The sequence below is a fragment of the Aethalodelphis obliquidens genome, unplaced genomic scaffold, assembly GCF_003676395.1.
Source record: "Aethalodelphis obliquidens isolate GAN/ISIS:26980383/991018 unplaced genomic scaffold, ASM367639v1 scaffold30, whole genome shotgun sequence".
NCBI classification, from domain to species: Eukaryota; Metazoa; Chordata; class Mammalia; order Artiodactyla; family Delphinidae; genus Aethalodelphis; species Aethalodelphis obliquidens.
In genome coordinates, this window is record NW_020837974.1 from 3,709,039 (window position 1) to 3,720,958 (window position 11,920).

Sequence of the window (11,920 nt, forward strand, 5' to 3'; positions counted from 1 at the left end):
TTAATTACAATGTGTCTTGGTGTGTTCCTCCTTGGGTTAATCCTGTGTTGGACTCTCTGTGCTTTCTGGACTTGTATGACTGTTTCCTTTTCCAGGTTAGGGAAGTTTTTAGCTATTATGTATTCAGATATGTTCTCAACCCCTTTCTGTCTCTTCTCCTTCTGGGACCCCTGTAATGCGAATATTAACATGCTTGATGTTGTCCCAGAGGTCTCTTAAACTGTCCTCATTTCTTTTCATTGTTTCTTCTCTCAGCATCAGTGGTTTCCACTACTCTTGTCTTCCAGCTCGTTGACCTGTTTCTCTGTATCATTTCGTCTACTGTTGATTCCTTCTAGTATATTTTTCATTTGTTATTCTTCATCTCTGGTCGTTCTTTATATTTTCTGTTAAAAGCTTCGCATTTCTTGCACTGTGCGTCCATTCTTCTCCTGAGTTTTTTGATCATCGTTACAGTCACTACCCTGAACTCCTTCTCGGGTAGATTGCCTATCTCCACTTCACTTAGCTCTTCTCCTGGGCTTTTATCTTGTTCCTTCATCTGGAACATGTGCCTCTGTCGCCTCATTTTGCCTAAGCTGCTGTTTGTGTTTTTATGTATCTGGTAGGTTGCTTACGTTTCCCGACCTTGGGGATGTGGCCTTTCGTAGGAGATGTCCCATGCATCCCAGCAGTGCACGCCCCTCGTCACCCAAGCCGTATGCTCTAGGGTTTCCCCGTGAAGGCTGCGTGGGTCTTTCTGTCGCGGCGGGCTGCGTGGGCAGGCCCGCGTGGCCCTCGCCCAGCTGGTTGCCAGGCTCTGCCTCACGTGGAGGCTGCTGTCTGCCGCTTGGCAGGGCCCGGTCACGCCCCAGGGGGCCCCAGGGCTAGTGCTGGCTCACTGGTGGGTGAAGTCAGGGTCCAGGAGACTCCAGGGCAGTTGCTTGCCCACTGGGGGGGTCCTGGGGTCAGTGCCAGACTGCTGGCAGACAGAGCTGGGTCCCCTAAGCCTGGTTGCAGGACCCAGAGGTCCCAGAGCTGGTGTAAGATCACTGGGCTGGGGGTGGTCAGGTTGTTCCTAACACAGTTGGGTGCGGGGTGTCCTGAAGCGTGCGCTGGCCTCCTAGTGGCCAGGGCCCCGGGCCCAACTTGTCCCAGGGCAAGGTCTGGCGTGCCGTGGGCAGGCTGAGGGATTGGAGTTCTCTTGTGTCTGGCGTGTGCCCCCTGGTGGGGGTGGCAGGGCCTGGGGCTGGTGCCCGCTCACTGGGGGCTGGAGCTGAGTCCTGGGCCGTCTGGTGGGCAGGGTTGTGTCCTCAGGCGGTCTCCAGGCAGCCTGTCTGCTGCTGGGTGGGGCTGTGTCCCAAGCCCTGTTCGGCCGAGGGGTCCCAGCACCGGTGCCTGCAGGCTGCTGGGTGGGGCCCAGTCTTGGTGCCAGAGGAGCTAGAGGGAGGATCCCACAGCGGTACCTGCCAGCCCCAGCATACACTCGCAGGAGGCCCAGGAACGGCTGCCGCCAGCGTCTCTGTCCCCAGGGCGAGCCGTAGCTGCTTCCCGCCTCTCCAGGAGACTTTGGAAGACCAGCAGGTAGGTCTGGCCCAAGATCCCAGGAAATTACAGCTTTGGCCCCGGGTCCCGGAGCGTGGGAGACTTTGTGTGTGCCCTTTAAGAGGGAAGTCTTTCTTCCCCCCAGTCCTGTGGAACTCCTGAAATTAAGCCCCACTGGCCTTCAAAGCCAAATGCTCTGGGGGCGCATTTTCCCAGGGTAGGACCCCTGAGCGGGGCGGCCTGATGTGGGGCTCAGAACTCTCCCTCCTGTGGGAGAACCTCTGCCATGTTAGTTTTTCTCGTTTGTGGGTCACCCACCTGGGGATGTAGGCCCGACTGTACAGCAAGTCCACCCCTCTTAACTGTCTCACTGTGGTTCCTTCTTCATGTCTTTGGTTGTAGATCTTTTTGGTAGGTTGGGTCTCTTTCACTGTGCTATTGGTGTGCTCGTGAGAGGAGGTGAGCTCAGGGGCTTTCTACTCTGCCACCTTGGGTGATCTCCAGCTCGTCTGGCCGAGGGAACTTTCTGCACTGACGCACGCGGGCCAGCCACATACAGCAGCCCACTGACCTTGTCTGACTGTTGACCACCAAAGCCAGCGTCAGTGCAGCCAAGAAACTTTTCATTTCTTTCTTTTCATTCAAACTGGCTCGTGTTTAAACAGCCACACGTGGCTCCTCCCTCCAGGATCTGCATCCTGACACCAAGCCCACCCCAGCCCCCGAAATGAACCACTCCAGACAACGGTACTTTTCCAATTATAGCTTTTTTTCTTTTCTTTTTTTTATGAAAAAGATCACACAGAATTTGCCAACAAACAAAATTCCAAAAGAAACTTAAAAAAAAAAAGGAAAACAATAATTCCCCCAAAAAACAAAACCGAAGTCTGGCTTTTCCTTCCCTTAAGATTGTCTGGACGAGGCCTCCGGTCCCCCGGAAGGCGCGGGGGCTGTAAGTGCTTTCGTGGGCTGAGCAGGGCTGCAAGCTTGCCGGCTCCCTCTCCCCTCCCTCAGCCTCTGCTCTCCCTAAGTCCTTCTCCATCCTGGGGGCGAGTACAGTACACCTGGGCCGGGGGGGGGGGGCGTGTGGGGTGAGGTTGGGACAGGGGGCCCGTGAAGCTGGGTGCTAGACACGCTCATCTAACAGGAAATAAAAAATAATATTCTGCACGTCAGAATGTGTTCGCTTTTTTTATAATTTCATAGCTATTTTTTTCACAGTTTTAAAAAGTTTATATTTATATATATTTATATATATTTATCTTTATATATATAATTAAAAAGTTGACTCCATTTGAAGGCGTATGATACAGGGGAGAGTCTCTTGGTACAATAAAACTGTACAGGTTAAGAACTGCCGCCTCCCTCCGGGTATGGCCGGGACGAGGATTTCAGCACCATGGGGGTTGTCTGTAGTGTGAGGGTCTGGACCAGTGGGGTGGGCCCTCCCGGGGCCTCGGGGCACGCAGCCCCCTCCCCCTGGTGCCTGGCCGGTGCTCCTGGGCACCCCCCCCCACACACACACACCTGGCTCTGTTCCCCAAGTCCAGGCCGTCCTGAGAGGGTGGAGGCCGGGCCCCAGGCAGGCACCCCAGAACAGGCCCGGCCTGGTCGCTGAGGCTGGGGGGGCATGGGAGCGCCCCCATCCCACGGTGGGAGGCTCGGGGCGGGCTCCGTGCCGAGGGGGCCAGGCACTGGGAGGACCCCCCCCCAAGCGAGCATCAGGTGGGTTGGTCGGAAACCCCCTCCCACCGAATCCCCAGTTGGCACCGGGACCTGGCTGAGCGCTTACAAGGTGCTGGGACCCGTGAGGGGCCGGCAGAGCCCTACCCTGATCGCGAGGAGCCCTCTCGGGGGGGCACCGAGGAGTCAGGAAGGGGGTCTGGACGTGTGCACATGTGCGCACACACGTGCATGCATACGGGCACACACATGTACACTTACGCGCCAGGCTGTCCGTGGGCACACTTGCATGCACGCAACCAACGCACGAGGCCGCCGAGCCGTGGCAGTGATGGGGAGGGCCCCGCCGGGCCGGGCGCTCAGCAGAGCACAGGCACGCCATCGGTAGAGAAGATCATGCCCGTGGTGGGCTCGTAGGTGCCCGCCAGGTAGTACAGGCCCTCGCTGTCCTGGTACTTCTTGGTCTTGAGCATCTGCTCGTACTGCTCCAGGCCCACCACCAGGCACTTGTGCGACACCGTCTGCACGTCGTTCTCGTCCACGTGGGAGGACTGGTACAGGGCGCGCTGCGGGCACACGGGCGGGCGTCAGGGGGAAGACCCCTCCCAGACCCGAAGGACCAGGGAGAGATCCCCAGAGAGAACTCGAGAAACACAGTGGGGCTGAGGACGAGGATGGACAGAGACCAAGGGAGACACCCAGAGACTAGGAGATCAAGAAACAGACACAGAGACCTGCAGAGTAAGAAACCAAGGGTGACAGACGCAGAGGCAGCGGCTGGGAGAGACCAGGAAACAGCAGCTCAGGGTCAGAGAGACTGGGCGGGGAGGCCGAGGGAGCCCGGCCCCTCCCGAGGCCGCGTGGGGAGGGTCATCGGAGGCCCCACCGGTGCCGCGCGCTCTCCTACCTCCATGAAGTCCTTCCTCTGGCTGGAGGCTCGCAGGGCTGCGGGGAGGCTGCGGCCGGGCTTCTGGTCCCAGTGCTGTGAGCACAGACCGGGGGCTGCGGTGAGCCCGGGCCCCGCCTTGCCTGACCCCCGACCCCGACCCCAGGGGAGGGACCGCCCCGGCCACGCCCCCCAGCACGGCCCGACGCCGAGGCCCCGGCCCACCTGGCCCTCGTGGAGGCGCTTGCCCGGGCTGGTCTCCTCGGGGTGGTAGAACCACTTGACGCGGACCACCATGTTGCTGCCCCACGACTCCCACATGCTCTGGATGCGGCCGATGTAGGGCAGGTTGGGGCGGCCAGCCGACAGGAAGACGGCGCAGTCCCCAATGCGGATCATCTCCTTGCCGCGCACGATGGCCTTGTAGAAGAGCTTGCGGGCCTTGCCCTTCATGCCACGGCGCTGTGGGCGGGCGAGTCGGGTCAGGGCACGCGCCCCGCCCCCGCCCCCGCCCTCGCCCTGACCCCGGGGTTCCACAGCAGCGGCGCCAGGGGAGAAGCCTCCTGCTTGCTCTGATCGGGGAGCCCTCGCTCATCCCCTTGGCCGACCGGGTTTCCAAGAGAGACTCCACGTGAACTAAGGACCCTGCAGCTGGGAGCGACTTCCAACTCCCCGTTGCTGAGCCGTGTCGGCCAACGGTGCCGGCGGGGCCCCAGGGACGCCCCACACGCGAGCGTTTGTGCGGCAGACGCCACAGCCACTGCTGGGGCCCAGCAGGATCCCTGCTCCTCCCACTGGGTCCTGACACCAGCCCTCGAGGCACAGCGGCCCCTGTTGGCCCCCAATTTCCAGACAGGGACCGGGAGGTCCCAGGAGGGGACACGGCTGCGTCTCCGGACAGAGCACATCGCTCCCCCCCACGCTGCCCCGCACGTCGGAGCTACAACGAAGCAGGTTCACTCAACACCTGCCGAGGTCACAGAGCCTCTTGCTCACGGCACAGCCTCAGTCTACACCACCCTGAGCAGCGCGGGGGCTCAGTACCAGTCAGCCCCGCAAGCGTCCGAGCAGAGGTGAGGGAGTGGGGCGTGGGCAGCGTCAACCCCCAGGCACGGCCGATTGCCCCGCCCCACCCCCCCACCCCCCGCCCATTTCCCCAGGAAAGCCACTAACAGATGAGAGCCCAGCCCGGCGGGATCCAGCACTGGGCCCACGTCTGCCAGACCCACAGTGTGGCTGGATCTTTTTTTAATTCACTCAACAAACATTTCCTGAAGCCGCCTCAGTGCCCCCGCCTGGGCTGGCACTGGGACACACAGATGGGCAGGCTCCAAGGAGGGAAGAGACCAGCCACCAGAATCCAAAACCCAGCGCCAGGCAGCTCTGGGACCTGTCGCTGTCCCCAGCCAAACACGGAGAAGCCAGGCCTATGCAAAGCTCTGCTCTGCCCTCCAGTGGAGCCAGCGCGCCTTCTCCTCGACTAACCTGTAAAACTCGTTTCCCTTCTCGGACTGGCCACTAGGCGGCGCCAAAGCGTTTTTTGTGTTTCCTTTTTTGTCTAAACAAGAAAAACCCACAGGCTAATTTCCTACCTTATCCAGCTGTCCCTTTTCTACTTTTAATTCACTGGATCCCTGGTGAGACTTTTTTTTTGGCCACATCGCAGCAAGTGGGATCTTAGTTCCCTGACCAGGGATCAAACCCGTGCCCCCTGCAGTGGAAGCATGGAGTCCTAACCACTGGACTGCCAGGGAATTCTGTGACAGACTTTTTAATGTCCAGGTTTCTTAGGGGTTCTGTAAACTGCTCAAATTATTTTCAGCTCAAAGCATGGTACTAACTGATTCAAGGTGACAGGGACGGCTAAGATCTCTAAACCAACGCAGCTGACAGCAGGTATGTTTCTAGGCATCCATGGCCACTCTCCTCACAGATCCCCCTTGGGCCCCTGGGGCCAGTACAGGACTTGGTCTGGCCAATCCAAACATCCCATCCTTCTCCTGGCCATTGTGACTGGCTCAAGGGTGCACCCGGGACCTAAGCCAAAGACGCGCCAGCAACTTCAGCTTGAACCCTAAAAAAGACACCTCCTTCCTACTGTCACTTCTGAGCTGGCAGAAGGTCAGCTGAAAGCTGCTGGGGCTGCCTGTTGCCAGCAGGAGAGGGGCTGCCGGAGAAGGAGACCAGTACAGAGGAAGGGAGGAGAAACTCAAGCCTGGAGCACGAGCCCGAGAGTGGGTCTGAAGACAGCCCTCAGGCCCCTGGATCCAGCTGTACCTGAAGCCGGACACCCTAGACTTTGGCCCTGGGCTCTGACCCTACAGCAGCAAACGCCCCGAGCAACGCTGACCCTGGCACGTGGGAGATGCTAAGATAAGGAACTGGCCAATCCCCGTGGGGGCAGGACAGTGAGGACACCCCTGTCCTCGGCTCAGAAGCCATCACTCCTTGATACGGCCCTGGATACAGTGCCTGCTGGGACCAGAGCTCCAGAGGGGCTGGTCTGGAATGTCTGAGTGCGGCTCGTCAGGGAAGATTCTACAAGAAGCTACACATTCAAGTTTGCTATCTCAAGTGGTGGCCCTGCTAAGAGAGGCCCTTTCAGCCTGGAGCCAGCAATCGGGGGGTGGGGGACGCACGTAAAGTCCGACAACTCACACCTTGCAGGGTCGGAGCAGCAGATCATCTGCCCCAGATTCAAGGCGGTGCCGCAAAGGCAGGGAAACCAGAAGGAGAGCAGGAGCTGCGGGGGTCGGGGGGGACCCTCCCCGACTTCCCACTCTGCAGCCCTTGCCTGACCAAGGGGGGAGTTCCCCACCCTATTCTAAGGAGGCTTTGAGGGTGCAGCCTGTGGCAGGTGGAGTTGTCCACCCACCAACCCCCCGGGGATCCAACTGACCCTGGGTGGCACAGTGGGGAGCCCTAAAAGGCTGCTGCTAAGACAGAAACCCCCAAGCTAGTCTTGATTCAGAACATCCTACAACTTCTCCGGCCCTGCTAACGCAGCCAGGGAGCTGACACAGTGCAAACATGCCAGAAGCTTCTTAAGCGGTACACTGCCAGAGGCCCCGCAAGCTCATCGCTGCCAGCCCCCAGCCCCTAAAACCTGCCTGGCGGCACCGGCATTAAAAAGGTCCAGACCCAGCCAGGTGCCTCCTCCGGGCCTGGCTCTGGCGTGGCCTCGGAGGACCGTGGACCAGGGCGGCAGACGCTGTGGGGAAACCAGACGGGCTGCACCCGTAGACAAGGAGCCTGGCTCTTCCTGCCCAGGGGCATGGGATGCACTGGTGGCCTCCAGGCTGTTCCCCTTCTGCACACAGAAGCTTCTCGTGTGTGCGTGTATATGCAGGTGCATGCACGTGTACATGCACGCATTTGTGTGTGTACACGTGCATGTCTGCGTGTGCCCAAGGCATGGGGGGGCATGGAGGACTCCTTCTGGAGAACAAACACCCACCTACTACAGGGGTGGCCACATGACTCAGACCCAGTCAACCAGAACGTTCTGCCTTGTGGGCCACACTGATTAGCTCAGGGGCAGGCAGTGACCCAGCCCGGCCAAGAGAGGGAAAGAAAGTACCTTCTGCTGTGACTGCTAATTAGCCAGCCAGAAGCCTTGAGCCATTCGTTTTCAGCAGAAAATGAAGCAAAAGCAAAGAAACTCAGGCTGTGTGGCCGCGCGGTTCTGAGACCCTGCGGCATGGCAGCTGAAGGCCTGCGCGGTAAGTGGGTCCCGCAGAGGGTGGGTCTGGGTCCCGGGGACCAGAGGCAGTGCTGCTGTGTGAGGGGCAGGACTCTGGGGGAGTCAGACGCACTCCACACCCGTCACCCCGACTCTCCGCCGTGGGGCTGCTGGGAGGCCAGAGAAAGACACGTGGGGACGACCCCGCCCCCAGCTACCTGCGTGGGCTTGCCGAACCACTTCCAGAGCTGCCGGGCGGGCAGGAAGGCGGCGATCTTGGGCCGGTTCTCCACCGACGGCAGGCGCTGCCGCTTGGCCAGCTCCTTGGTGGTGGGGAGGTGGACGCCCTCCCTCTTCTTGGGCCGGCTCTTGGCCCCGGCCTGGGCCTTGGGCTGCACAGGCTGCGGGGGCTGCGGCGGGGGGGCCTGGGGCGCGGGCGCCGGCGCCTTCTTGCCTGCAGAGTGGGCCGAGGAGCGGGCCTTGGCCGCCTGCTTGGGCGCCTTGCTGGCGAGGGCCGGCGGGGCGGAGGGCCCGGCTGCCGGGACAGGGGCGGCCTCGTCGTCTGAGCTGCAGGAAGAGTCGTCCGTGGTGGAAGAGGACGAGGACGAAGAGGACGACGACGAGGAGGACGACGAAGACGAGGAGGAGGACGAAGAGGACGAGGAGGACGACGAGGACGAGGAGGACGACGATGAGGACGAGGAGGACGAAGAGGACGACGAGGAGGACGAGGACGAGGACGACGAGGAGGCCCTCGAGCTGGAGGCGCTGCAGTTCCGGCCGCCGCCGCCCTGGCCGTCCTCCTCTCCCTCCGTCTCAGAACTGCTGCTGCTGCTGCTGCCGCTGTCGCTGCTGCTGCCGCCGCTGCTGCTGCCGCCGCTCTCTGACTCCTCGGCCCCGTCCTGCTCGGCCTGGCCCTTGTCCGGGCTCTTGGGGCTCCCCGAGTCCTCGAACGTGAGCGCGGCCCCAGGCTCCTGGGCCAGGTCGCCGTCCCCCGCCTTGGGCCGGGCCGCCTTGGGCTCGCTGCCGCCGGCCCCCGGAGGGTAGCTGCCCAGGCCCAGCAGGCCCTTGGGCTCCTGCCAGCCCCCCGCGCCAGCGTCCTCCCGCAGAAGCAGGGCCTCTTTGGCCTTCTTGCTTTTGGGTGACGTCACGCCCTCACGGTCCAGCTTGACGAGCAGCTCGGCCTCTTCCCCGGGCCTCCGGGCGCCCTTGGGGGCCGACTCCTCAGCAACCCGGGCCTTCTTGGGCTTGGGGCGCGTGGCGGGCATGGTGATGGGCATGGCGACGAGGGCGGTGGGGGCCAGGGCCGCGGCGGGGGCCGGCAGCTCCCCAAAGGGCTCGGGTGCCGGGCAGCTGGTGAAGGCGGACGGCGCTGGGCTGGGCTGTCGGGGAGCTGGGCGAGCCTTGGGGGCCTTGGCCCGCTTGTCCACAGATTCTGGGGGACTCTTCTTGGAACCTGGGGTGCTGATGGGCTCCAGGGCCAACGGGGTACTGGGGACCTCATCCGTCGAGCCCCCCTCCTCCAGGACGGCAGCTCTGTCTAGAAGAGAGAAGGAAACAGCCCAGTGAGGCCAGGACTTCGTGACCAGCGAGCCCGTCCCCATCCCGGCTCTGCCGGGTCCTGAGCGGGGCTGGGGCGGCAGCCTCTCGGGGCCTCGGGACGAGCAGCTCTCGCGCCTTAGTTGTCCACACGTGGTGGCCCCAGAGTGGCCCTCGGGAGCCTGGGATCTTAACCCAAAGCACTTTGCTCTGGAGGGAACACAGCTGGCTGGATCTCAGCTCTGCCTCTGACAGGTCAACGCACCTCCCTGAGCCTCAGTTTCCTAATCTGTCACAGGGTCCAAATAGCCCTGCAGCGCCAAGTTCCCGCACAGGTGGGGAGCGGTGTCTGTGCATAGACCCTGTGTGAGCAGCAGGCCCCAGGTCCCGGCGGCCCGGGCACGGCCAACGTACCGCTCTTGGCTTTGGTGCTGGGCTTCCGCCCGCGCCCCCGGGCCTTGGCGCCGGGCTCCTCGGACCCTGGCGCGGCCCCGTCTTTGCTCTCCCCGGTGTCTTTGCTGGTCTTCCGGCTGCGGCGCTTGGCGCTAGGCACCAGGAGGGCGGGGGATGGCTCAGCACCTGTGGGGCAGGACAGACAGTGGCTCAGGCCCGGGTCTCCACTCTCCTGGCCACAGGAGTGTCATCTGTCATGGGGAGGAGGCGGGGGGAGGAACCAGACGACACTGCGTGGCCTGCCCACCTAGGCTGCGCAGTCGGGTGGGAGGCCCATCTGCAGGGACGTAGCTTGGGTGTCTGCACATGCGTGCGACGGGGGCTCCTCGAATAAATGACCAGGGTGGGGCTGACCCTGTGGCTTTAATGATCCATTTGGAGGGTTCACGAAAACACTGGACCCCTGGAAGTCAGGCAGTCCTGGGTCCGAGTCCCGGCTCTGCCTCTGACCAGTCAAGGGACCCTGGATAAGTCATTTCACCTCTTAAACCCGAGGTTCGTACTGGCCAAAGGGGATGGTATTTCCAGACACACACGACTGGACAAGAACGCGATCATGGACACAGCGTGGAACCGTCCATGACAGTTACCGATCCCCCCCTGGCCTGGACTGCCCGGCCTGGGCTGGTCTCACGCGTCTCGGGGTGCAGATCTGGGGAGGCCTGGGATTCCCCCCTCCCGAGACCATTCTGGGAGCCCCCACCCACGCTTTCTGCCATTTCCACCCGCTGTGGGTGCAAATGGTCCAAACAGCAGACAGAGCCCAGAGCCAGCCTGCAATGGGTGGGCCCCCGCCGGGCGGCAGGACCACCACTCACACTGGATCTTGTAGTCGGGGGGCAGGAGGCGGATGTGCGAGAGGGGGATCCTGCCGGTGTCTCCGTCATCGAACTCCACGGTGATCAGGTCCCCGTCGTCCTCAAGGCCCAGCAAGCCTGTGGGAGGAGGGGTGGAGTCAGGGGGCCGAAGGGGAGCAGAGACGAGCCGGGAAGCAGCCCCAGGAGCAGCATGCAGGAGGGCGGGTGCGCAGCGGGCAGGACGTGGGCTTCAGAGCCAGGCGGTCCCGGGAGCACCGGCTCCCAGTCCAGCTGAGCGCACGGCCGTGTCCACTCGTCCCGAGACCCTCCGCAGATCAACGAAGGATGGGGCTGGGGTCACCCCAGCCCCATTCCCAAGTGCTGGACACTGAGCCCTGAGGCTGGAGCCGTGGGCTATCGATGAGTGAAGAGCCGCAGGTGCTGGTACTGGTGTCCCTAAACAAAACATCCCCCCCCAGCCTTCAGGAGGCCCCGCCCACACACAGCGTCCAGTCTGCTTGCTGAGGATCACCAGTGACGAAGGAACAGCCTCCAACAAAGGACAGCACAGAACAGAGAGGCACAGACACACAGCCCACAGGGAGAGGAAGGGAAAGGCAGAAGGAAAGGGAGCTGAAGGAACCTCAAATGGAAACAATATGTCCCCGGAAAAAAAGGAATCCATGAGAACAAAAAGAGATCTAATTTAAAAAAAAAAAAAAAGAATATTTAGACAGTAAGAAAGACCTCTTAGGGATACTATAAACGACAGCAGAAATATCCAAAATTCAATAGACTAGAAGGGCCAGAGAGCAGAGGTGAGGAAATCTTCCGGAAAGTAGAACAAAAAGATTTAAAAAGATTTAAAAAATGGACAAGAATGAGAAGAAAGATCCTAGTCTTGAGGGCCACCAGATGAGTGTGAGTTCCAGGAAAAAGAGGGTAAATGAGGGAAGGAAACTCTGCAAGAAGTAATATGAGAAAAATGTCTAGGAACAAAGGAAATCTGCTTCCGAATCAAAGCCCCCTTCCCCCAAATACCCAGCAACACACACCCACACCCACACCCACACCCAGAGAGAGAGAGAGAGAGAGAGAGAGAGGGAGAGAGGGAGAGGAGAGAGAGAGAGGTGGAGAGAGAGAGAGAGAGACAGAGAGGTGGAGAGAGAGAGAGAGAGACAGAGAGAGAGAGAGAGAGAAAGACAGAGAGGGGGAGGGGGGAGAGAGAGACAGAGAGAGAGGGAGAGAGGGAGAGGAGGGAGAGGGAGAGGGAGAGAGAGAGAGAGAGAGAGAGAGAGAGAGAGAGAGAGAGAGAGAGAGGTGGAGAGAGAGAGACAGAGAGACACAGAGAGAGAG

At 61.1% G+C, this 11,920-nt stretch overlaps 1 protein-coding gene across 11 annotated transcripts in view; it reads right to left on the reverse strand.

Moving 5' to 3' along the window:
* Positions 1-2,629: 2,629 nt before the first annotated feature.
* TNRC18 (trinucleotide repeat containing 18) overlaps positions 2,630-11,920 on the reverse strand; it is an 89,154-nt gene continuing 79,863 nt past the window's right edge. For all 11 annotated transcript variants that reach the window (XM_027125682.1, XM_027125686.1, XM_027125683.1 and 8 more), the window contains 6 exons: positions 10,586-10,702; positions 9,729-9,893; positions 7,994-9,315; positions 4,319-4,555; positions 4,115-4,189; positions 2,630-3,773 (listed from right to left, as the gene is read on the reverse strand). In XM_027125682.1, coding sequence (XP_026981483.1) covers positions 3,567-3,773; positions 4,115-4,189; positions 4,319-4,555; positions 7,994-9,315; positions 9,729-9,893; positions 10,586-10,702 — 2,123 coding nt within the window. In that variant the 3' untranslated portion in view covers positions 2,630-3,566. The remainder of the gene's footprint in view (positions 3,774-4,114; positions 4,190-4,318; positions 4,556-7,993; positions 9,316-9,728; positions 9,894-10,585; positions 10,703-11,920) is intronic.